The 27,609-nt window shown below is 40.3% G+C and overlaps 1 protein-coding gene across 2 annotated transcripts in view; it reads left to right on the forward strand.

Moving 5' to 3' along the window:
• Grik1 (glutamate ionotropic receptor kainate type subunit 1) overlaps nt 1–27,609 on the forward strand; it is a 392,331-nt gene that overhangs the window by 236,814 nt on the left and 127,908 nt on the right. For both annotated transcript variants that reach the window (XM_038346565.1, XM_038346564.1), the window contains exon 4: nt 18,034–18,215. In XM_038346565.1, the coding sequence (XP_038202493.1) occupies nt 18,034–18,215 (182 nt within the window). The remainder of the gene's footprint in view (nt 1–18,033; nt 18,216–27,609) is intronic.

A 27,609-nucleotide genomic window follows, 5' to 3' on the forward strand; every position in this document is an offset into this window, starting at 1 on the left:
TGCCGCCTCTATCCAGCATTAAACTCTGGCTCCATTTTATACTGTCAGATAAAGGTGACTATTATGGCCAGAAGTACCCATTTACGTATTTTCCTATGCCTCATCTCATTTTAGAAACAAGAGAAAGCAATAGGTGATTAGACATATAACTCATAAATACGATACACTAAACAGTCCCTATCGGGAAGGATAAGCCACTGGCAGATATAGTACTGCTTTCACCTCCTGAACACGCAGGATGGAAGCATATTTCCAATGAACTCCACAAAGCATATTTAAGGGACCTTGAAGTAGAAAGTAATTCTGCAAACACAAGTGCAGCTAGATATTTCCATGTTGCCTGCGTTTGTGAAGTAGTTCCATGAGCTATTGAAATCAAACCAGCTCTCATTCTAAGGAGCTCTTTTTCGCATAATCCCTTATTCTTTCTACATCCTCAGGAAAACTAAGTCATCTAAAAAGAAAATAAATTATAGAAACACTTGCGTGTAAGAATAAGGGCAAACAATGATATGGGCATTATATATTTTAAGGTATATGTAGACAAAACATAATTAGAAAGGGGAAGTTATAAAAATTAATGTCCTAACCACCCCTAACACCACAGAACCCATTTATCAGTAACAGCCATTTTGCACAGCAAAAGCATCAGCACACCATTTTTGCCATTGCTGACCATAAAGTAGAATGACCTTTGTAATTCTTCCTCTGTTCATCTGAGCTCATATGTTCAATAAATGCTTGTTGAACTTAAAATCCCAGATGATTTTGTGTGTTACTCAGTGAGAGATGATTCATGTTAAAATGATGTTGCCTACAACTTTAAAAATGTAAATGAATAATCAATTGAACTGTTGAATCGGAGCCTAGAGAGTAAGTGGATCAACTGAGATCAATAAAAGCAGACATTCGGTGACTCTGACTGGGTTTAATAGTGCTTAACTCAGGTTTCTCTAGTATAGTAATTACCAAGCCATAAACAGGAGGAAACAGCAAACCTGAAGGAAAAGAAAGGACTTAGGTGTGCTCAGCACCCACCTCTACAACAGAATTAAGTATCCATTAAAGAGCACTTTATTGGGATTTGTTTAGTAGGAGTTTGTTAAATAGCCTGAAGCCAGCACAGATGTTGTGGGACAAAATGCCCCATTGCTCCCATCCAAGTCAACAGGAACAGCGTGAAAGTCTCTAAGGACAGCAGGCAGTTCACTCAAAACTTGCCATCAGAATTCTGTCCTCTACCAGTTAAATTGCAGAATGACTCTAGAGCACTCTTAAGAAGAGTGATGTTTTGACATGCCTCACCTCTTCCCTCCTTCCTTCCTGGGTGCACACATCAGTCACCTGCCCCAAGTCTCACATTCTGTGGCAATTGAGACATCCTGAGAACTTGCTGCACATAGGACCACTCTCTGCTTCATTAGACTCCCGTGGAAGCCTGGCTTCTTTCCCTTAACACACAGCAGAAAGCTGATAAGCTGAGCACCAAATGCAGCATAAAGTCTAGTCAGCGCTTTCTGCTTTCTCAGAACCTAGTTCACCAAAATGCAGCCTCTGACAGTTATGTAGAACACAGAGTCGGCAACCTTTTTACATAGAGAGCAAATAGTGCGGTATAGTATTTTGGCCATATGCCCTGGACACAACTATTTTGCTGGTGTTCATATACACTATGTAGATGAGTGGACACATAGTATGTAACAATAACACTTTATTTATAAGGTATATATGCTTGGCTAGACTTGGCCCTGGGCCTCTGGTATGTCTTGACATAAAATATAAAGGAGAAGAAGGGAAGTAGAGGAAGGGGGAAAGGGAAGAGACAGACAGACAGAATAAAAGCAAATGTTCATAAAAGCTGAGATTTATCCACATCTGTGAAGCTCTACAGTTGGTCTTTCACTCTTTTTTTTTTTTTTTTCAAATAGACCGTTGATAACCTTTGCCTCCTTCTCTGTGAATTTTTTCCAGGGAGCATCTTAGTTCACTTGACAAATTTTCTGCAGTGTAGGACAAAAGTGGGCGATACCTTTCCTTATCTATCAGAGGTCATGACTAACAATCTAATGATAAGAAGAAATTAGGAACATAAAGGAATAATGGATTTATTTAATCAGATTTTCACATGATACAAAATTCTTCAGAATAAACACTAAAAATCTCAGGGAAACTTGGGCTTCTGTGTGTGTGTGTGTGTGTGTGTGTGTGTGTGTGTGTGTATGCATGCATGATGTATGTATGTACGTATGAATGTATGTGCAGTACAGGGTACTGTATATAGCAGGCAAGTATTCTACCACTAAGCTATTATTCCAGTCCCTAAAGCTTTGTCTCCTCTTATATTGGAAAATGGACACCAGTGCGGAAATGTGAATGGCCAAAAATGATGTAATGGTGATAGAAATTGAAAACGTCCACTGCAGAATGGGCTCTCTGCAGTGAATAGGCTATGTCAGAAACTGTCACGCTTGCATTTTTACAATAAATTCAGAAGCTGCAACAATTATGCTGTCTTTAATACGCGGAAGATCACTGATTTTACTTGGCAGTGGCCATTGGCAGTCATGGAATCTTTTGTTGCTGTCTTAATCACTAACCTTAATTCTTAGATCATACATTCACTATCACATAGATGTTACAAAATGGCACTGAAGGGCTTTAAAGGCTACAAAGTTGGAAGAGGCCTCGCTGAAGGCACAGGCACAGAGCTGATAGGAATGCCAAGAGGGCCATTGCTGGTGATTAGATGGTAGAGAAGTAAGCCACAGAGCCTTTACCATGCACAGGGCTGTTCTAAAAACCAGGGCTGGGTCCAGTCAATTGGTGGCTCAAGGAGACTGTTTCAAGCAAAAGCTTGTTGTAAACTAAATCCCTGGATGAGATTTGAGGGTTTATTACCTGTGAATATTGCTACACATGCATCATATGATCTGATGAGAGGCTGGTGGGTACCATTGCACTCATTGTAGGATTAAACATCTCTTTTGTATGAGCTTGGTGAGGAACCTCCATGCCCCATTGACTGCTACGGTTCCTAAGACCCCAGCTGTGGCCATTCTTAGAGGGTTTTAATACACCAATATCTGCATGTGTTCCTTGTTAAATTTGATAAGGTCATAGTTGGTGATGTTTCATTTGTAGAAATAACAGCATTATGCTGGATTGTTGGTTGTTTATTCACACAATAAGGTACAAAGCGTTCTCCCCCAATATTTGCACTCAAAAAGGAGTGAACTGCTATTTTATAATAACAGAATCATTTGGGGCACAGCACAGCCTGAAAATGACTGTTTTATGCAACATGAAGAAACACGGATCAGGACACAGCCTGTTCTTCCACCCAGTTCTCCTTGGCTCCCTGTGTTGCATATGTTGTTGCTTTATTTTGTTTTTTGTTTTTGTTTTGTTTGTTTGTATAGGTGGGAAAACTGCTTTCTTGATTGGGACTCTTCAATAGACAAAGGAAAGAAGTGGTTTGGAGAAGGGTTGCCAGGTCTACACTGACTTTGTCAGGAGAGAGGGGAGAGAGAGCTGGAGGACAGGATGGTTGTAGGAGTGTAGGAAGTCATTGCTCCTCAGACCTTCCACACTTTTCTGGTTCAAGGAACTCAGCTCTAGAATACGCCATTCTGTGTGCATGAGCCCCAACACTGTTAACACACACTAATAATTAAAACAGTTGCTGATTCCTTTAAACTGATAACATTCTAAGGATGATTTCTTTACAAGGCTATGAAAAACATGAACTTGGCAGGCTAGAGAGGGTAGGTTTTCACAGTGTTTTATCACACTTCATTAGGCAAACACCTACACAATGGCATAGATCAAGCAAGTAAATGCTGGTTCACATTTCATTGGGAAAACCACATTCATGCCTAGGTTTTATTTTGTGACTAACATAAGACAACCATGTTAAGTCTGAATTGTCCTTCCTCTCTATTTAAATTTCCCTTCAGTCAATGGGTTTAATATCCATATCCAAACAGAGCAGGTGAAGTTTCTGGGATACTGGGGAAACCAAGCAAGGCAACACAGCATGCATGATCCTCTGGATGATTCCCATGGCTGCTTCCTGTGGCTAAGCTCTAAATGGCTCATTTTCTCAGTGTGTTTGCTACAAGCTGTTTAGTTTTGTCATAAGAAGATGACTGCTTTCTTTAAGTAATGTTCAAAATGAAGACATGCTTAAAGATATAAAAATCCGGATGAACCAATGGAGGTGAGTTTCTGATATTCTCTGATCTCTCTCTCTCTCTCTCTCTCTCTCTCTCTCTCTCTCTCTCTCTTTCTCTCTGTCTCTCTTTCTCTCTCTCTCTCTGTCTCTCTTTCTCGCTCTTGCTCTCTTTCTCTTTCATTGTCACTCCAACACAACAGGCAGAGAGACAGAATTATAGAACAAATCCCTTGTTATAAGCATTTACTATTAGCAAATATGTTCCTGTTACACAAGCAAAAATATCTCTGATCTTTTGACTCCCCCAACCTGTTTATCTAAACAAAACACAAAAGTAAATATTTAGTACATAAATAGCAGTCGATGTCATGAAGAAAGAGAAGCAGCTAATGATGTTTGAGGGACTAGGTAGGGAGGAAGTTTGTAAATTTATGTAGGGATGCCTGGGAAGTACTTATTAATAAACATCTAAGAAAACCCCCAAAAAGTATAAGGACCAAGTCATGCAGATACCTGGAGAGAGAATTCTAAATATCAGTTAGAAGGAACAACTGGGGAGAAGTCCCTGGGATGAAATAACCCTCCAATGGCATCTCAGTGATAAACCCATTATTAAAAACCTTCCATACATAGGAGCTAGAGATATGCCTGAATGGATAAAAGCATTTGCTATGCAAGCCTGAAGAACTCAGGCCCAAGCACCTCATAAAAAGCCAAGTATGGCAACACAGGTGCCTTAACCCCAGCACAGTGTGAAGAGAGCAGAGACAGGAGGATGACGTGGGGATGTTGGCCACCATCTTGTTCCAGCTTCAATGAGAGTCCTGCCTCAAGAGCATAAGATGGTGAGTGATAAATATGTCAAGATACCTGGCATCTCCCTCTAGTTATAATGTATGTGCATGAGCTCATGTGCCTACACACAAGCACTCATTAAGCACATATAACAATATGTGCACACATACATGCAAACACACACACACACAATCTAGCTACACACCAATAAAATAAAAGTCTCCCATTTACTAAAGTAATGAAATATATGAATAGAGTATCTTGGCCATTAATTTAGATTTCTCTAAGCACACTATCTGGGCCCTATCCCAAATACCTTCCAGCAACAGTAGAAGGGGCTTTAGCACAAACTTTCCCTAGTTCTTGCTTTACCTTTTGCCTAGACCTTCTTTTCTAAATTCATGATTGCCCTGGTCCTTGTTGGTTGTACTTATGTGGTCATGAAGAATGCTCAAGTTCAGGATATGTGAGCGAGATTTCAATGTCTGAATGTTTCAGGTGCAACAGAAAAAGAGACGAGTCTTGAGAGAAAGGTGGCCACTTTTGCTATCTGCCTACTGAAAAGCAGGGCAATGCAATGAGGCTTTAACTAACTCTTAAGAGGGTCAAGGGGAGCAGCTTTGGCATAATTGAAAGCATGAGCTTCCAACCGACCAATAGAACTCTTGGGAGAGCATTCCTTGCTTTTGAAAGGGCTTCTTCACTGGCCTCAGACAGCAGGACTTTTTTCACAGAAGGGACCTACTATGGATTTCTGCAGTACCCCATGTAAGACATGATTTAATTTCCAATGCTACACAGATTGCTTCCTGTAGAACTCAAACTCATGTCACACCATACCATCTTGATTCCACCCTCCTTGAGTATGATGTATGTATGTATATACATATATATGTTATAATATATAATATGTTTACACGTGATAAATAATATGTGAGAAAGGAAAAATAGCATAGTAGAGAAAAACCTGGAAGCCAGAGTGCAATTGTCAGTGTTTGGGATCATGTCACATTTTAAAAGTGAGGTTTGAGCCAAAATTGGAGCTGGTGAGGAGGTAAGCCATGTAGTACTAGAGGGTTCCAGGCAAAGCTAGCTGCTGGTGCTGGTGAAACTGTGTCTGGCATATTATGGAGCTAATGAGGAAATCAGTGTGATTGAAGCTGAGTTAAACAACATTAGTGGTGGAAGAGGTCAGGGAAAGGGATTGATGGATGCTGTGGGGCACTGGAGACCCCTGGAAGAGCTTGTTCTCTGTGTGAAATGAGAAGTCACTGAAGAGTGTACCGAACAGGATGAAATTGACAATGTATTAATGGATTATTCTGGCTATTGTATCGATAAGGCACTCTAGAGGGCTGACAGTGGTATTTGTAACCTGCCAGATTACTCCTATAGAAACCAAGACAGGAAACGGAGATACTAGCATTGGAGTAAGAGAGCATCGGCACTGAAAACATTTTAGATGCTGAACAAGCTTACCCATCTAAGCATTTGAATGTGCCACCCATTTGCAAGCTTTTCCTGTATGCCCCTTATTCTTGCTGCCATTTGCATTGTAGTATGGGGTGTGTTTTAATGATGGATCAAACAGCAAGGAATCCTCCAGAAAACTGTGGAAGCAGCATCGTGGATATTCCCAGCATGCACAAGTCATTTTCCCCTGCTTTGACAACATTTTAAAGCTGTCCTATGTACCCATCACTACCTTTGTTACTGAATAACACAGACTCTGAAGCATTAAACTCAATTATCTGAGAAACTCCTGGCACTTTGGGTTGCAGACACTTCCCCCAATGGACTGATATAACAGGAACACAGTAGAGTCCCAGAGCTCTCCTTAAGAAGCAGTTTTGCTGGCATTCCAGTTGAGTCATATGTCAAGGAAAACATATTGCTTTCCTTTGACATGAGAAAAATGCCATATGGCAAGTTTATTTTTAAATAGTAGGTTAAGAACAGGAAATCTATGTTCTGTCGTAGGAACTATTAATGCTCTGGTAAAGGCAAAGCAGGCTATGACTTCTCACAACTGTGGGCTAAAAAAAAACATAATGATAATAATATCTTGAGACAGTAGAGGTCGTAAGACAGGGAGGTGAGTAAAAGATAATCTCTGCATCTTTAACACAAGCCAATGGATAGAGTTGCCATCCTCTGAGATGGTAAAGGATTTGGGTGCCATTAACCTTTAGGAAGCCAGATGGATATTGTCCTACATTCCTGTCTATTACTGTGGTTGAATTTTCTGACCAAAAGCAACTTTTAGGGAAGGCAAAGGTTAATTTAACTTACAGTTCCAGGTTACAGTTTATAACAATTGGTCAAGGCAGGAACTCAAGCAGTTGGTCATCACCATAGTCAAGAGCAGGGAGAAACAAACTCATGCACCTTGCCTGCCTCCTTCACTCATACACAATTCAGGACCCTGCCCAAGCAGGCTGTATGTGGCACAAATTCTAATTGATCTTAAAAATAAAGACAGGGAGTCAGATATAGGGATTAATGCTGAAAGATCAGAGAAGCAGAGCAGGCAGTCACTAGTTCTTACCTCTACCAAATCCTCAGACCGAATGGCGATCCTGACCCTAAGAACTCTCAGACTGAATGCTCCAAGTTCCTGTCTTCTCCTGCCTTATATTTCTCTCTCTGCCAGTCATATCACTCCTGTTTCTATGTCCGTAGTGCTGGGATCAAGGGTGTGAGCCACCACCACCTGGCTCTGTTTCACTTTAAGACTGATTCAATCTCGTGTAGCCAGGGTGGCCTTGAACTCACAGAGATCAGTCTGCCTCTATCTCTTGAGTACTGAGATTAAAGTTGTGTACCACCACTGCCTGGCCTCTATGGCTAACTAGTGTGGCTAACTCTGCCCTCTGATCTTCAGGCAAGCTTTATTTGTTACAGAACAAACAAAATATCACACAGCTGGGTCTTCCCACTTCAACTAACAATCGAGACAATCCCCCAAAGACATGCCACAGGCCATCTTCTTCTAGACGCTTCCTCAACTGGGACTCTCTTGCCCAGTGGTTTTAGCTTGTGGCATGTTGTCACTGAAAACTGACCCTCATGGATATCAAATGTTCGGCCATGAATGTGCCAAATTTGAATTTTAGGCACACATAAATATCAAGAGGAGTTGTGAATAGAGGGGTCTGGATTTTAAGAGAGTAGTCTGCACTTTGGATACAAATGTGAATAGAAAACACAGAATGCACAAGGCAATGAGTACCTGACAGAAAACCCAGTCCCAGATTTGTGGCACATGGCTTCTAAGAGGTGTTGTGTTACTGCTTAGTCCTCGACTTGTTAGTTTATGATTTCCTTAAGTCATTTCTGGAATCCATCATAGCTGCATGAGTAACCTAACCAGCAGTCTGCAATAGTTACTAGTTGTTACACCACACACAGACAAAGTTGTAGAGAAAGGATGATTTATGTGATTTTATTTTAAAATCAATATCTAATTAAATGTTTAGTCCTTGATGAACTGCTGGGACTGATAAGGAGGCGTGGCCTTATTGGAGGATATGTGTCATTGGAAGTAGACTTTGGAGTTTCAAAATCCCATGCCACACGCAGAATCTCCCTCCCTCCCTCCTTCCCTCCCTCCTTCCCTCCCTCTCTCTCCCCCCCCTCTCTCTCTCTCTGTGTGTGTGTGTGTGTACATGCATACATGCATGTGTGTGCATGAGTGTATAGGTCAGTGGTCTAGAGTCAGTCTTGCAAGGCAAGCACTGCTGCCTGTTAATGCATTTAACCTATCCTCACGGCCCGTGTACTCTCTTACCTTCTCCATTGTCCTCCAAACCTTCTTCTCCCCTTCTCACAGCTTCTCTCCAGTTTGCTGAACTCCCTGTACACTCACTCCCACACAAAAACTAGGACTTAGGTTCTTCAGATGAGACAGAATATACAGGATTTCTCTCTCTGAGTCTGGATCATTTCACTTACTATGATATTTCCCCATCCATTTCTTCTTTCTGCAGATTTCGTAGTTTCATTATTATTTGTGCCTGAATCAAATTCCACTGTGTACATATACATTCAGCAAGGATGAATTTGAAATGAGATTAACATACAAAGAAATGTCAGTGACTGAAAGAAATAAATCCTAAGAGAATATATAGAGAAACAAACACAAAAATAACAACTTGGTTTTTGAATGCCAACATGTCACACACCCTTGGATATCCTAGTAAAATGGTTTAAGGTCCCAACCATCATGTAAACAGGTGAAATACCTGCTCCGAGGACTGTACTCAAATAACGACTGAAGTTTAGGTTTGGGGGTCTTTCAATTAAGTTTATTCATTTTGTATCACCACTGTAGTTTCCTGTCCTCTCCTCCCACCCCACCACCATCTACTCCTCTTCTGTTTCTGTTCAGAAAGGGGCAGGCTTCCCATGGTATCAACAAAACACGGCATTTAAGTTATGATAGCACTAAGGACCTCCCCTTGTATAAAGGCTGGGCAACCCAGCATGAGGATTAGGTTCCCAAAAGCCAGCTAAAGACTTAGGAACAGCCCTGCTGCCACTGTTAGGAGTCCCACAAGAAGACCAAGCTACGTGACTGTCAGATATGTGCTAAGGTCCTAGATCATTGCCATGAAGACTCTCTGGCTGTCAGTTCAGACTCTGTGAGCTCCTAGGAAAACAGGTCAATTGTTTCTGTGGGTTTTCTGTCCTTGACCCCTCTGGCTTCTGCAATCCTTCCTCCCTCTCTTCAGCAGAATTCCCCTAGCTGGGTCTAATGTTTGGCAGTGAGTTTCTAGATCTGTTTCCATCAGTGACCAGATGAAGGCTCTCTGATGACTACTGGGGTAGTCACCAGTCTATGAGTATAGCAGAATATCATTAGGCATCACTACATTGACAAATTTTCTTCTCCAGTGATGTTTGGTTCTATCTGAGATCTCTGGGCCATCCCGCCTCTGGGTTCTGGCACTCCACGCAATGTCATGGGTGGGCTCATTCTCATGGCTTCAGTCTCAGGATGGACATGTCAATGGTTGGCCACTTTCACAATCTCTGCACCACCCTTACCCTAGCACATTCCATATGCAGGAAAGACTGCAGACCAAAGGTTGTGTGGCTTGGTTGGTGCCCCCAATCCCTTCACTGGAAATTATGCCTGGTCATAGGAGCTAGCCAGTTCAGGCTCAATATCCACCATTGCTAAGAGTCTTAGGCATATACCTAACAGATGCTCAATCATACCACAAGGACACTTGCTCAACTATGTTCACAGCAGATTTATTTATAATAGCCAGACTCTGGAAACAACCTAGATGCCCCTCTACTAAAGAGTGGATAATGAAAATGTGGTCCATTTACACAATGGAGTACTACTCAGGTGTTAAAAATAATAACATCATGAATTTAAAGGCAGATAGATGGACCTAGAAAAAAAATCCAGATAAAGGTAACCCAAACTCAAAATGACAAGCATGGTATGCACTTACTTATAAGTGGATATTATCTGTAAAGTGAAAGATAACAATGCTACAATCCACAGGCCCAGCAAGGCTAGGTAACAAAGAGGGCCCAAGGGGGGATCATATAGATCTCCCTGGGAAAGGGAAATAAATGGGATCTTGTGAGTGGGCTGGAGATGGGTGGGTATGGGAACATGAAGGATTGTACTGTGGGTGGATGGAGGGGAGAGGACTGAAAGAGATGACTGGAAAGGGAGCATTTAAGTTCAGGTAGAACTTGGTGCAAGGGAAACTCCCAGGAACCTTCTAGGGTGACTTAAGCTTTTGAGTGTCCAGTGGATTCCCTTGTATTTACCCACAGGACAGCAGCAGAAATGAAGGGGATTCTGCTCACAGTCAGTGTCACATGAAGGACAGTGAGCCTTTCAGTCTCATTGTGCACAGCTTAGCCCACTGTGCTGTTAGGGACTGCAATGCTGCTCAAATCCCCTCACTAGAGGAAAAAAGGTCCTTGCTATTGGATCCTAACAAGGCAACAATTCACAGTTCTTTTCTGTTTTCTCTTCCTCCACTTGTTTAAACTTGCCATGTATCCAACTCCAGTCCCCTGTCCAGAAATCTCCAAAGTTCAGAATTCTACTCAGGAAGTCAGTCTTGAGATATCATATGCAAGAGACATTGCTTTTAGCTACCATAGATATTATTCAGAATTCAGGCCCAAAATATATTGCTGGAGTTTACTGCAATATAGTCAATCTAAAGTATTTCTTTAGTATGAGTTCCTTTGTGATCAAGAGACACAATTTTCCCTTACGGTTGCTTCCAACTCACCTTTCTGTTGTCATTGTAATTTTGAAACACCATATTTTGAAGCTCTGCACTAAGGCAGGCCACACTTCCCCCAAGTAATTTGTGTCTCTCATTTCCATTTCTCAGCCCAGATTTTTCCTTCCCTCTGGAAGATTCCCAATTTATACATAGATGCCCTTAAGAATCCTATTAGATGTTGGTATATTAATATACCCACACATTTGTGAAATGCCATTTTGCATGTTTCTGAGTTCAAATGCAGAAGAAATTAACATTTAAAATGTGTGATCTGATCTTCAGGTCCCAATGGTTTATTACACTCGTTTTTACAGCCTCAAACCCACTTGTATGGTGTAATGAACAGGGAATTGGATTAAGACTCAAGAAAACTGAGGCACTTTCTTTTTGAACTGAGACTCATTAAATAGAATGAAAGCTACCCAGGAGTAGATTGGACTGCGGTGTGCAGGAGAGAGCTTCTCACACCGAGAGGTGTTCAGCAGCAATGGGAGGGGATCCCTGCATCAAGTAAGACTTTGACCTTTAAAGTCCCTTTCAATTCCTGGTGTCTGTGCCTCATTCTCGGGGCTGATCTAGACAATTAACCTCTCTGTGCCACACTCTCCTCTCCATGAAATAGCTCTGGCACCGGAACACTTCCAAAGAATATTCTAGGTCTAGTGAGCATTTAGGAGGCAAGCAGCATGCTGGGAAAGAGAGGCAGTACAAATAGCAAGGCTTGTTATTATTGAAGAAGACACATAGCATTTTTACATACCCACTGGAAACAGAAGGGGTTTTTGTTCCTCTTCCATATGCTCTGCCCCATGCCACAGCTCCTCAATACACAAGCAGATCAGCATTTTTTTCTGTGTCATATTTGAATACACAGAGGAGACAACCAAAATGTTTAGAATTGGCCACGTAGACACTTTTTAAATGTTATCTCTAAATGCAGCCTAGCTCACATTCATGTGAAACAACCTGAATTTGCTCTAAAGCACTTTCAACTTTAGGTTTCTAATTGCATGCCTGGGAATGAGGATCAGAGGGGATACTCGTGATATCACTGCATAGCCAGGAGTTTTGTCTTTGAACTGAGAGAAAAGTTTTAAGAGGTGTACAATAAACTTGTGTGCCCATGATTTCATCCAGACGCAGTAGCCATTTCTAATGGACCAAATTCATTTTAATTGTCTCTCATTCTTTCAACATAAGAATAACTACAAATGAGGCATAGTGGTGTGGGAGGTCCTTCTGTCAATGTGTTGCTTTCATTGTTTAATGAATAAAGAAACTGCCTTGGCCTGTTGATAGTGCAGAACTTAGGTAGTCATGGAAGACAGAACTGAATGCTGGGAAAAAGAAAGGAAAGAAGGCACCATGGATCTGCCACCAGAGTAAGACGTGCTGCCGAAACTTAGCCAGTAAGCCAGTGCCATGTGGCAATACACAGATTGATAGAAATGAGTTAAACTAAAATGAAAGAGTTAGCCAGTAAGAAGTTAGAACTAATGGGCTAAGCAGTGATTTAATTAATACAGTTTCTATGTGGTTATTTTGGGGCTAAGCTAGCCAGGCAGCCAGGACTAACAAGCAGGCCCTCCTCCTACAATCCATACCCCCATAAGCCTCACTCGACAGGCTGGGGCAATAAGACCAGAAGCCCCAAGGCATCCTGGGCTACACAGCATAATACACTTTGTCTCAACCTTTCAATTTGTGGTGATCAAAACTCTGGGTTCAATTTTTAGAACCATGAAAAAAGTACAAGTAACAACAGCTACAGAACCACTGGAAAGTAAACTGTAGGTATTTTGACTTTTTTGCTCACTAATACATTGCTGTACCTAATTTAGAAACCAACTTTTTTCACTACAGCCACACAGCAATCCATCAAGTGTAGGAAGCTTAGCAATGATACAGCACTGTCTCATAAACTCATCCCTCATCTTTTCCCCAATTGCTCCAGCAGCATTCATTGGATTTCATTGTGGCTTCTCTTTTGTCTTCTTTGGTCCAAAACCTTCCTCTCTCATTCATGCCATTGATAGTCATGGAGAGTTAAGATTAGATCAGTTTTATATAATATTACTTGTAGACTGAAGTTTCTGTCCCACCTGGTCCCTCAACCATATAGTCCCAAAATAAACACACAGAGGCTTATATTAGTTATAAACTCTTTGGCCTGTTAGTTATAATTATTACTAAGTAGCTCTTACAACTTAAATTAACACATTATTCTTATCTGTGTTTAGTCACATGACATGGTACCATTTCTCAGTAAGGCACTATCTCTTGCTTCCTCTGCATTTGGCAGGCAACTGTGTCTCTGCCTTTCCTCTTCCCAGAATTCTCTTAGTCTGGCCACCCTACCTGGATACCAGACAATACTTCTTGCCTGTCTACTGGTCATTCAGAATTTTATTAAACCAATATGAGTGACAAATCTTTACCATGTATAAGAGAATTATCCCACAGAAGCCACTTACTTGGATCTGTCTGGTCCATTCCTGATCTTCATTTCAATCTAAAACGCCTCCACCTAGATGGGCTAGAAAAACCACCACATTCCTAGTTTAGCAAGTATGGTATTGCCTGTAACTGAAGTCTCTTGTCAGGGTTGGATCACCGGATCAGGGCAAGCATCCAAAGAAGGATGTCAGAAAGCTGGGGGCTGCTCTTAAATCCATTTCCTTATCCTAAAGTCATTATCTGTTTAACAAGTGATTTTAACTAGTCATTACAATGAAACATGAAATGCTTGATTGATTACCACAAACTGCAAATATAAAGGAAAGCTTTCAGTGAATGTGCTCTCCTGTGAAGGGAGAAAGCCTTCTAAACTGTAAATTCGGCATCATTCGCCATGGAGGCAGCTGTTGCTTCGGGAAGACGCGTGTAAAGTCACTGCCCTTCTCACAGCTTGGGTCTATAACCTTTCAGTCTGCAGAGCCTTCCTTCCCCAACGCCAATTCACCTACACACCGAGGAAGGCATCTTCTCATTTACAATCTCAGTGAGAAGATGCTATAAAAATAAAATTATGCCAATTAGAAACTGACCTTCTGTATTAACTTATGTGCTTCTCCCTCTCTTGACATGAAAATCTTTCTTTGCTGAAACTATTATGAAAGTGGTTGGTCACACCATGCCAAGAGAAGGTCTGATGCATTTATTCTGGTCTAGACTTTGCTTTCTCTATTTGCTGGCCTAGTAACTCAGTTAGTTGAACCATTCATTCAATCAGTTGTTCCAAAATACAAAAACCGGGCAGGGTCACTGATTAAGGAGAAAAAACCCTACTTGGGAATCAGGAGGCAGACTTGTCTTTAAGCCCTTAACCTGCTATATGACTGTCACCTCCAGTTACTCTAGCCTAGAGTAGGCCCAGCCAGCTTTCTTTGTCTGAAATCAAGTGGCAAATGATACCCCATCCACGCAGGGATACTTTTCAGCATGAAAATCTCTTCTGAGCTTTAAAGGCCTTGCAGAGTTCAGCACGCGCTTAGGATCTCATGAGCACCCAGGAAACACATCCTCTTGAATGTGAATAAATGAATTGGGAACTGGAGTCTGTCAACTTTAAATGCCAACAAGCTCCTGGCTAGGAAGATGTGCTTCAAGGTTGACATTCCATTCAACAAAGAAAAAAAAGAGGCAGCCCTTTGCAGCATATGAAATGTACTTTTAAAATGTTGTCTCCGTTTTGTCTAAAGGACACATTGAGCTCTCCTAGGTGGTCATGCTCAAGCCAAAAAAGAAAAATAAATGAGATAGCAGAACATGAAGCCTGAACAAAGGAAGAGAGGGAAATCTGTCTCTGGTTCTGTTTTTCCTTCTCATCAAACCATTTGAAGCTTCCGTGCTCCCTCAGCACCAATGGCCTGTATTTATAAGGCAGGGTGGGGACACAGAAAGATAGAACATTAGACTCACAAATAATCCTAATCTATGGTTCCTGCTAGCTATCCCTATAGCCCCAAGTAAGTTATTTAATTGCTTTGGGCCTTGGTTTCTGTATCTGAAATAATAAACATGACAAATTGCTTCATAGTGCTATTATGAGGTTTAACTAATAAAGAAATAACACACACACACACACACACACACACACACACACACACATATATATATATATATATATATATATATATATATATATATATATTCATCATTCCACCCCCAACTTCATTCTTAGCACTTGGTGGTGGTTCAGAAAAAGAAACTTAGTAGGTTACAAAAAAAGAGTGTTTCAGTTTTAGTTCTCGACTGATTTGAAAAGGAGTGAGAGTCCAAGAAGTCTGCTGTTCTAATTTTGATTTTTATGAAAAGAAGAAAGGGGTGGGTGGAAAATATGCTAACTCTTAACACGGTTGTGCAACAGTATCCCTTGTCTCTACTCAGTTTAACTCTAAAAATAGTGTCTTGAAAAACTGGCCACACTTCAGAATCAAACCTGTCTCCTGTGTTGGAGAAGCCCTTCCAATGGAAGCTGAAATAAATGGGACCACTGGGGGAGAGCAATAAAAAAAAAATAACAGAGAAAGAAGCAAAGGTCTCACGTCTGGAAGGGGCTGGAAACCATGTGCCGTCCTGAACCCGGCACAGCACAATTTCCATACAATTTCCATCTGAACACTCATAAAGTTTAATATTCTCTGTTGATTACTTCTAGCTAACAAATCCCGAAGGCACTGAACTGTAGACTTTCTTTTAAAGTAGTTTTCCCAATGTGATTGGAGTCCTTGAGAGAGGAGGGGGCAGCATCATGCAGTCTAGAGAACACCAGTTACCTCCTTTCTCATCCACCCTCTGTCCTTGCCACCTCAACCCCACAACAAAATAAAATAAAATTTAAGAAAAAAGGAAGAGGAGGAGGAAGGGAGGAAGGAAGGAAAGAAGGAAGGTGTATAATTTTTTTTTTTTAGATTTAACATTTTCTTTGACTGATGTATCTTTTTTTTCTATTGTGTCTTCAATGCCTGAGATTCTCTCTCCTATCTCTTGTTGATGATGCTTGCTTCTGTAGTTTCTCTTCACTTGCCTAGATTTTTTATTTGCAGAATTCCCTCAGTTTGTGGTTTTTTTTTTTTTTTTTTTCATTGCTTCTCTTTCCATTTTCAGGTCTTGAACAGTTTTTTTTTTCTTTTTTCTTTTTTTGGTTTTTCGAGACAGGGTTTCTCTGCAGCTTTTTTAGAGCCTGTCCTGGAACTAGCTCTTGTAGACCAGGCTGGCCTCGAACTCACAGAGATCCGTCTGCCTCTGCCTCCCGAGTGCTGGGATTAAAGGCGTGCGCCACCACCACCCGGCTGGTCTTGAACAGTTTTATACTGTTCCTGCATTGTTTGTTTTTTCTTGGCTTTCTTTAAGGGATCTATTCATTTCCTCCAATCATGTGTGCTTTCCTGCTTATCTTTGATGGACTTATTCATTTCCTTTCTAAGGACCTCTATAATCTTCACAAAGGCCGTTTTCTTGTGCTTCAGTGCATTGAAATATTCCATGGTTGCTGTAGTTGGGGTCTGGTGGTGCCATAGTGCCCTGGCTATTGTTGTGTTCTTACACTGGCATTGGGGTTTAAAGTGATTGTAGGTCTAAGTACCAATTTCTGAGTTTGTCTTCATTGGATGAATGTTTCGTTCCATGGTTTCTATTTCCTCTTTGGTCTTCTGGTCTTTTTGGCCTGGATTTCTTATGGACAGCATGACCTCTGATTCGGCAGGGAGTCTTCATCCAAGTTTGAGGCTGGACTTCTGGTGTATAGCATGGCCTTTGGTTTCTGCCTGAGCTGGGGGAATGGGGCATGTTGAGATGGAGCTTTTCCATGGCTGTACACTTTGCCTAGCAATGGACTTCCATTAGGGAAAAGTGCAACTCGGTGAATCCAGACCTGTGGCAAAGCAAATATTTCAATTTAGGCTGCTGAATCCACTTTGCTACAAACACTGGCGGTTATATGTTAAATGACATTTCTGCTTCCACCATCCTACTGACTCCAAATCCTAGAGTACGTTTTCATCCAAAAAGGACTTTACCAACACATCATTGTAACATATTAGCAAGAGTTATAATGAGACATTTATAAATAGTCTGATTATAAGATTACACAAAGCGAACCGACTAATTAGCTGGTAAACGACATGCTACAAATAAATATTAAATGATAAGTTTTCGTTAGTTTGCAACCCCAAGAAATCCTTGTAATCATTGAGATTTTAAAAGACACCGGGAGTTCGGATTGGAAAGATGGCTCAGTGCTTGCAGAGGACCAGAATTCAGCTCCCAGCATTCACTTCAGTCAGCCTACAACTTAAGTTATTCCAGATCCAGGGGATCTGATGCCCTCTTCTGGCCTCTGCTGGTCCAGATACATAAACACGCACATGCATGCACACTCACACATATATTCATAATAACAGATGTTTGAAAACACGTTCTAAAAATGGTAACAGGTGCTGTTTCATTGAGTACCTCTAGAAACTTCGAGCAAGCTTTTGTTTGTTGAAATTGCATAGTCACAGACTTGATATGTTAAAGACTTGGAGTGTTGGCTGAGAGGCTAAAAGGACAATTGCATGCTAAATAGATTCAAAATGCACTTGGGAAAATGGTGCTTCCAAGCCACAGTCCCACAAATGGAAAATATCAGTGCAATCTACCAGACAAGGAGAGATGACAAATAGGAAGTCAATAGTGTAACCTTTAGGCTGGTGGCCGCTTGATACATTTTGGGAATGTTCTGTCTTGACTGTAAATGGCAATAAACAACAGAGATCCATCTCTGGCACATGATTGGATGCTATTTTCCAGGTCTAATTCGCCTGCAAGAGCTCATCAAAGCTCCCTCCAGATACAACATTAAAATCAAAATCCGCCAGCTGCCCTCTGGGAATAAAGATGCCAAACCTCTGCTCAAGGAGATGAAGAAAGGCAAAGAGTTTTATGTGATATTTGATTGTTCACACGAGACTGCTGCTGAAATTCTTAAGCAGGTAAGAGGTGTGTGGAGGGGGCAAAAGATGGGAGAAAAAAATTTCAAAAAATATAGCACTGGGTTTTGGTTTTTACTTGGTGTAGCTTAGTATAGCCACACTGTATAAGATGAGCCAAAGACTAATTCTCAGACCCCTTTTAAAGAGCCAAGGGTAAGGTTAGTTCAGGTCCAATTGTGATGTGTGTGTACTACTCTGTATGTGCTGTGTGGTAAGTGTACCCTGCTAACAGATGGGAAGAGAAGGCAAATTCTCTAGGTGATGCAAATATCTGTGTTCTTTACACCTTTTGAGATGATCAGGCCACATCTTATTTGTGCCATGGCTGACTTACTTGGCAAGGCCTCTGTGGCCTATGCTGCAAGATTGCAAGCACAATAGAAAGGGGGTGGAGCAATCTCAGCCCAAAGAAGATACAGCAACCTTCTTTGCCTTCATCTCCAGAGGATGTGGATGGAAACAGGCAATTAAAAAATTTTTCACAGATGAAAGGTGTCAGTCATGTTTATAATAATAATAAAACAGTGAGAATTGAGTTGTTAAGGACTTTGGTCTAGCACCCCCAAAAGAAAATTCAATTCAGTGGGTCTGATTATGCTAGGCTCTGGTCTCTGAGTACAGCAGAGTATCATTAGAAATCATTTCTTTGACTTTTTCCCCCAATGTGTTTGGTTCTATCCTAGATCTTTGGGCTATGTCCAGCTTGGTTCCTGGACATATCCAGTATCAGGCAGTATAAGGCATGGGTCTCAAGCTGGATCAGTCATTGGTTGGTCACTCCCACAAGTTCCGTGACACATTTACCCCAGCAGATTTTGCAGGCAGGACAAATTGTAGGTCGAAGGTTATATGACTGGGTTGGTGTCTCAGTCTCTCCACTGAAAGCCATGTCTGGTTACTAAAGATGGCTGGAGCAGACTCCATATCCCAATAACTAGACATCTTAACTAAGGTTATCCTAGTAGATTGCTGGGAGTTTCTATTATACTAGAGTTCCACCTCACCCTGAAATGTGGGGAATCCTATTGAAGAGGGTGAAGAAGGGTTGTAGGAGTTAGAAATGTCAAGGATAACACAAGAAAACCTACAGAATCAACTAACTAGGACTCATAGAGTCTCACAGAAACTGAAGTAACAAACATGGACCTTATTTGTGTCTGTGCTAGGTTTTCTGCATATTTTTATGGTTATATAGCTTGGTGTTCTTGTGGGACTCCCAATAATGGGTGTAGGGGTTGTCTCTGAATCATTTGCCTGCACTTGGGACCCATTTCCTCCCACTGGGTTGCCTCATACAGCCTTCATATGTATTTTATCTTGTTAGGCCCTGGTCAGTCAATATCTATGGGAGGCCTGCCTTTTTCTAAAGGAAAAATGGGGAGGAAAGAATCTGGGGGAAGGGAAGTTTGGTGAGGGAAGGACTGGGAGGAGAAGAGGGAGTGGAATCTGTCGTCCGTATATATGAGAGAAGAATAAATTTGAAAACAGTAGCTGAGTAGATTCTTGCAACTTCCACCAAACTTCCCTGGCAATCTTAGCACTAAAATGATCAGTAAAGGTAAACACAGTTTACAAACCTAAGATGAAGGTGAAAGATGCTTTTGCACCAATGGTCAGAAGAAAGGAGAGACAATCCTTCTTCCCACTCCCATTCCTAGACCTTCATCACTACCAGACAGCTTTTCTGGAGTGCTTCTCTTATAGGTTTGATTTTTATTTCGATTGGTTTTGAAAGATATAATCCATAAACCTCTAGAAATATCACTTCTAAGAAAGGATCATTATGCTTACATTTGTCAATAAAGAAGGAAAGTCTCATAGCCAGGACCCACGACAGTCTTCTCTTGCTTATCTCAGCCTGTCTTTTGGGGAAGTTGTGTGCGTCAGTACACATACATCTCATTAGAAAGTCATTCTCTTGGAGGTAACACGTCTCCACTCTTTGCCATAAGGGCCTCTTGGGAAAGGCTTGCTTCTTTGCATTTTGAGAGTTACACATAAAATCTGGGTGATTCTGATCTATACCTCATTGTGTACTTTAATCAGCTGTGGTAAGTTGTGTAAATGGAGCCTTAAGATAAGGCAGTTCTCAGTAGAATCTTTTACAATCATTCAGTGAGTAATACAGACAAATGATTGGCTTTTCTTAGTATGTCCATCTAATCACAGAGCTAATTTTTAACTCAGTGTCTGTAGAAGTGCTCCATAAGTATGGTCATAGAACCATGGAGTCCCAGGATACATGACTGTACCAGATGACAACACCCTAGTGGTTCAAGAATCACAGTGTTCATTTATTGGGAGCTGCTGGTGCACTCATGAAATTGCCATCCATAACAACCTCTGGTGTTTTTAACCATGGTGCACAATTTATATAGTGTGCATTATTTTAAAATATTGATAAGGACATTGGCTATGTGACAAATCTACTTAAGTGTAAAAGCTACATATGATATTTTCCCTAATATTCCTTCAGATTTCTTTGATCATTTTTTTTCTGATCATGTTTGAAAGTTTTGGCTAGTATTTCTAGATGCACATATATACTTTCTAGATGTAGTTCTAGTACTAATCTACAATCTTTAGTATAGTACTCTAGTGCCCAGTGTATGACAACCCCAATGCATACAGCTGTTACCACAAGTCCCTGGGAACTAGAATCACTCTTCAGGGAGGACTGGGAATCAGTGTTTGACCTTTTAAAGCCTTATACTGCCTGATACTGGATATGTCCAGGAACCAAGCTGGACATAGCCCAAAGATCTAGGATAGAACCAAACACATTGGGGGAAAAAGTCAAAGAAATGATTTCTAATGATACTCTGCTGTACTCAGAGACCAGAGCTTAGCATAATCAGACCCACTGAGTTGACTTCCTGTTGCCTGTATAAGCAATGGAATGGGACCCTCTCCAGGAGCATGGGCAACCTCTCAGGGCACACATTACTGAAGAAACCTGGCCTTCCCCAGCAGCCATCAATGGCCAGTAGCTAGGGATGCAACTTCATTAGGTCCTTCCCATCCATGCTGTGACTTTTGGCTAGCTTGATCTTGTGTAGCATTTTGCCTGTATGCTCAGTCACTATTAGTTTATACATTGTCATATCTGAAAAATACTGACTCAATGGAGAGAATTCTGCTCGTTCTGGCTCCACAAACATTTTGATTCCTCTTATACAATGACCCCTTAGCCTTGGGGATAACAAGTCTGATATCATTTTTAATAATTACAAGCAAGTAGTTTTGAGGAAAGAACCTTCACAAAGCTTCCACTGTATGATGTATGCAAATACAGTTACTTCTTTTGAGTTGGCGGCAGAGGACCTAAGCTGGCCTTGCAGGGATGCACTGAACAGCTGGAGCCTATTGTACTGAATACTCAGAGCTTACTATTCATGTTAGAAGAAACCAAAGCCCTCTGTGTGATTCTCTTTAAGTGACTCCATTAGATTTGGGCATTGACCTATAACAAGCAAGACATGTATCTTGACTATAGCCGTCTAAGGAGTTCTCTCAGGGAGTGGAGAATTCAGGCATCTAAAGCTGATTCTGGTTACAATTCACTAAAGGAAAATAAAATGAAGGAGGCTCATGTCCTTGATGGAGAACTTTGCTAGGTGGTAATTGTGATGCCTGGCTTCTTACACTCCCACGGCATGCATTCTGAGGAATAGAAGAAGCTGGAGCTCTTCTGGGTAAAATGGCCCATACAACTGGACTCTGTCAAGCCAGGCTGCCGCATGGTCTCTGCAGGCAGCCAGATGTCAAAGGCTATGAAATCGTCTTACCATGAAGGACTCTCTTTTTGCCATGGACAGTCAGAAGCAGGCTGCCAGAAGTCGCTAGGAAAAACACATCCACTTGCTTCTGTTCTTTCTATGAGGTTGGTATTAATAACTTTCCTTTTCCGTGTATAAAAAATTGCTACTGAGAACACTCTTCCAGGTCATTCTGGCATCCACTTCCTGTTCTTTCCCATCAGTGCCTGCCTCTTCCCTGCACCATCATTACATTTTCTCTCCTGTAAACACTTCTTAAGAGAAAAAATAAAATTAAATGCACCTTAAGAAGGGTATTTGACATTTATCTCAAAGTTTAAAAAGTGGAGAAGCGTCTATAGTTATTATTGAGCATGCTAATCACTTGGCGGAGTGATTATCCCTATTCATATTGAACAAGTGCTATATGATGAGAATCTGGGACGTTATTTCCCCAAAATTAGTTCGAAATTCAAATGTCAAGACTTGATTAGACTAGAGAAGAGTGCAGCTTTCTCATGAACACACTGCCTTTGCAAATGTCTGCAGTTCCAGTTTCCCCTAAAGAGCTGAGGGGTCACAAGGACCAGGTCACAGGTCAAAGCCACCTCATTCATGCATCACTGTCCAGAGAGCATCCTGATATTGTGTCTGCTGTGTTGCTTCCTTACTCTAATACCCCAAAGTCCTTCTCCTTTCTCCAGTGACTGTCACACATATACACTTTTTTTCTCATGGAGTCACTCTTTGAGGAAATGCCTGACAGGTAATGAGTTTCCGTGATGAAGAGAAGGGTAGTAAGGCATTATGTGTTGAACTCTCAGCCGGAGCCTGACTGCAGGCTGGGATTTAATGGCTCATCACTCAAGCAGGATTAGTAGCCTTCTTCTATTCCAGTTGAAAACTGATGCTCAGAGATCATAATTTCTTCTTCTATGAACTGAGTAATTTTTAATATAAAACATTAAGTCTTGCAGGGACTTTAACCTGCCTCTTTCTAGACTTCTAACAAGATTGTAGCCTCCAGTAATCTACACACCAGGGAGAGACATGGGGCCTGAATACATGGTGACCTGATTAGTCTGTTTTCCCTATTAGGCAGTAAGCCTCAGAGGGACAGAGCATTTTCTCTGTTTACTTACAGCCCCAGCACTTGCTGTGTTATATCACATAGTGAGTGTATCGTGCAATGATTGATTAAAGAAATGAATGAATCAGCAACTACATTAGAGTCTTTCAATACATGATCTCTAAAGTAATCTCCCTTCTACCCACCTACAGTACAGCAACCCTGTAAGGGAGATAGCTCACTAGCAGAATGCTTAGTTAGCATACTTAACTAAGCTTAACCTTTGGCACAGGAGAGGGGATGTTACATTGTAAGCCAAGAATGGTGTATTTCCAGATCTGCCAAGGAACATTTGGGCCAGTCATTCTTCAAGGCTTCAGTTTCCTTAAAAGCCAAGCTTCATCCCATCCTGAGATCTTACAGCAGTAAAAAATAAAAATGTCCTTGAACCTATGACTCCATGACAAGAAAATCAGTTTGGCACTTTGGACAGGGTCAAATTCACTTTAAGCTTTTATAATATAAGTAAGCAAAGAGACCCCTTTCTAGCATAGTGACTTATAGAGGGGAGGGAAGCCTCTGTGTGGGCTCCATCCCTTAGGAAAGCAGCAGTGGGGCTCAGCAACTTCCTGAGCTGGAAAACAGTCCAAGGTGATCTTGAGCCTCTTTTTCCAACTGGGAAAACTACTCTGTCATTACATGAGTATGTATTTCAGAGGGCTAGTCCCTTCCCCATAATGCTTGTGGCAGCACAGAGTCAGTGAGCTAGAATTGAGCAATAAGACATTTTGAATGAAAATATTTTATAAAATCATATTGCATTCTTTCCTATCAACATGTTTATACTCTTGCATGTTCCCCTTTCTTTTTGTTCTCATTCAATTAGCATAAAAACAAGGTCACAAAGAAAATGTTTTTCCTTAAATGCTTAGCTTCTATGCTAAGAAGTACGATGGCAATGCTGATTAATCAAATAATTCTGTGCATTGATTTTTGCCTTGATGTGTTGTGCCCACAGGCTGTGATGAGGGCAAACAGAGGTGATTAGACAAGGCTCATACAATCACTCTTTGTCTCTCAGGACGAAAACCACCACTGAGCACAGCCACACAATGCTGAGAGGTGCAAACCTGTGCCTTATAACTGGCATCTTAGTCCATCATCTCTAATAACAGACATACAAGGTAAACCAGATACCCTAAGGACTACTGTTGTCTAACACTTGTTGTATGCAAGGCTCTGTGCTGAAGATACTTGGTGTAGCATTCATTTCGTTGCTGTAAGAACATCCCTCACCCCCCCCCCAAACAATCTCTGTACAAGAAAATGATTGTTCAGAGAGATTATGTATCTTGGATAACATCACATAGTCAGTAAGTAGCAAAATGGGGTTTAAAACTTATCTAAGAATTTAAACAAACTAAAGATTTGGATTGTTTTTGTTGCATATGAGATGCCAACTGATTAGTACAGTTATTAAATCTAGAGTACATGTTGTGTTAGTCTCTACTTCTTACAGAAAGTTCTTTCCTTTTATTCTCAGATACCTAATGGTTACTATCTTTATAGAAGGTAAATATATATATATATGCCAATGCATATAGTCCCATGGGCAAGGATAGAACATCGTTGAGATAGTAGAAAAAGTCATTCTATATTTCAGTAGTTTTGAAAATTAAAGATGTCAAGGTACAAGCAACAGCAACACAGCAGTAAATCTCTTCCTGCCCTCTAAGGGCAAAAGGAGGCACAGAAAACAAGGTCACAAAAACATATCCACTTAATGACTACAACCTGGTCTAAAACCATGAAGTCACTTTGTAAACTAGTAAGGGACTGTAAGTAAAAACAGTAGGACAATGAGTAGAAACTTGGTTATCTAGTTGGAAATATTTGACTCTTTCCCCAAATAAATTAATAAATAACTTTTATGTGTTTGGTACTTCCTATTTGCCAGAACATGCTATCCATTTGGCTGAAATGATTTCTTTTTATCAGTTTAAAATATCTGCATGCTACGAGTAACAGAGATGGCAGAGCTGGAACTTCAGGCAAGGGCCTGATGCCCTCCTTGCCTGAGTTGTTAATGGTCATTTATATATACCCCATGGAGAAAATCTACTAGCTTTGCTCCAGCTTCATCACCTATCCTACCAATAGGACTATTGGATTCCAAGCAGGCTATGCATGTCTTCAGCTTAGAGCTTCCATATTTTCCCATGCTCATAGATTCTCTCACCAGGGTTGAAATGTAAAGAATTTGTACACTGCCTTGTACTTAGTAGGCTGTCTAAGAAATGAGGACTTAATTAAGCAATACATTATCTTTTAAGTTCTTCAAGTCCTTTGATGATCTTTGAGCCAGCTAATTGATCAGTTCATTACTGTGGATAAATCCTTATGACACAATCATGATGTATCTCAATTTACACTAACTGGAAGATAATTTGTAGTATATTATACAATTATTTTGGCAGCATGTTCTCATTATAATTATGCTTCTCTCGGGCTGATATTAAAGTATATTTAGAGCCCCTGAGCACATAGTTAGTTTTAGTCGTAAGGAGCAGTTCACAGATATGAATGTTCTATCTAAATCATACAACAATTAATTATTTTTATGAATAGCCAACAATTTACTGGAAATGTGCTTCAATCATCCATGTTCATATTATTCAGAATGCCCACTTGAAGACTCTACAAATCCTCTATAAAGTATACTTAGAAGACTGAAATAGGTTTGAACTTTAAATAGCAAGCAATAAAATACTATAGATGTATTTCTATGTATACTCCTCAGAAATATGCCAATGCTTCATTCCAGCCCCATCAAACTTTGGCTTTAATAGAAGATAAAAATGTATCCTGGGTTTGATGTAGATTTATTTTTAGAAAAAAATTATGCAAAGAATTATAGTTGTGTATATTGGGCCATATCTTAAGACTTCAGTAGGAACAGTGAACTTCAGTTTTCTATAGAATTGTGGAAATATCATCCCTGTCGGGTACATAACATGTCTCCAATTTTCAAATAAACATCAAGACTGTATAAGGGGAAAAATCATGTTGCTATACCATGAAGAAAAACACTAAAAAGAAATCCCACACTAACTCAGAATTGAGTATACTAGAGGGTTATTTACTTAGAGGTAGGCTCACAGATCACAGTCCTCTGCACAAACGGGGAAAAGGAACAGCACCCTGAAGAGAGGGTGACCATGTGTTTTACATCAGCATTTATAGTATAAGAGGTCACACCCAAGTGGGCAGGCAACTTAAAGGCTACTGGCTATAGGAATTCCTACACCACCTCCCACTTTTGTTTAAATAAGAAAGTTCTAACCTAATAAAAAAATTTTATACAATAAGAACAAATATCAAGTATAAAAATTAAAATTACAACAAGCATAAATAATATCACACAAGAAATATGTAATAAATGTTTCAATAATTATCATATCCTAAGGAGTTTAAGTCTTGTATTATTAATAATTTTGCCAAGTAATGAAAGGAAAGTAACTACAACTATCTAGTCTTCAACCCCACTGAAGACCTGAGAAGGGAAATAATATTACTTGAGTAAGCAGGAAATGCAAACAAGCAACTTCCCAAATATGCAACAAATGACAGAGACAACCAGCTACCTGGATAATCACCCAAAGTCTCATTTGCAACATTGGAGCAACCAAATTTGGCTAAGGCCTAGAGTAACTGACAGACCATTTTCAGAGGCAGGAAATTTTTCAAAACCATCTTACTGTCTCTTGGCAAGATTTGACAGTATTTTTTTTCTTGTATTCTGCTTGTCCTGTTCAGACATCATAAATTTTGTCAGTGGTCGATGCATGGCAATTCCTTTCCCAAAGGCCAGTATTGCCAAGAAGAAAACAAGCTCCAAGTGGAGTGTCTTTGGTGCTTAACATTCTCTTGGGAATAGATCGGTGCTGCCAGGAGCAATCATTTCTCACGTCAACAGAACCCTAAGTTATTTAAATGCCATATTCTACAGCTCTTTGTAGGGGTTGAAGATTACCTATCTATATAGAATACAATCTCTATGTATCTAAAGAACCTGATTAGTCTAACTATAAGTATGACAAACATGGATGACTATTGACCTATATAACTTAAAGACTAAGATTTCATATTAGAATATTAAACAATCTTTAAACAACTTTGTAACAAATGAGGACAGTGACCTCAAAATGTAAACAATATATAAGTATCTTGACCAGAGGTAGAAATGTATATTGCAATATGATAAATATATTCTAAAATTGTATCAATATACAAAATGTCTTAAGCAGAAGTAGAAGCATGCATGCATAAAATATAACAAAATAACTTTGCCAAGTATACAAATATTGTAGATGAAAGTAGCAACATATTCAATATAATTTAAGTTTATATTAATATACAATAATCAATACCAATGTAAATTGCCTATAAATAATAGCTCACAAGTATTCACTCTATTACTCACTATTATTATTAGTTTGAGTAATCTATCACTAATCTATTTTCTCATCCAATTTCCCCTTTTTATTTTCAAAGAGATCCCTAAGCC

Source organism: Arvicola amphibius, chromosome 10 (assembly GCF_903992535.2).
Source record: "Arvicola amphibius chromosome 10, mArvAmp1.2, whole genome shotgun sequence".
Classification (NCBI taxonomy): Eukaryota; Metazoa; Chordata; class Mammalia; order Rodentia; family Cricetidae; genus Arvicola; species Arvicola amphibius.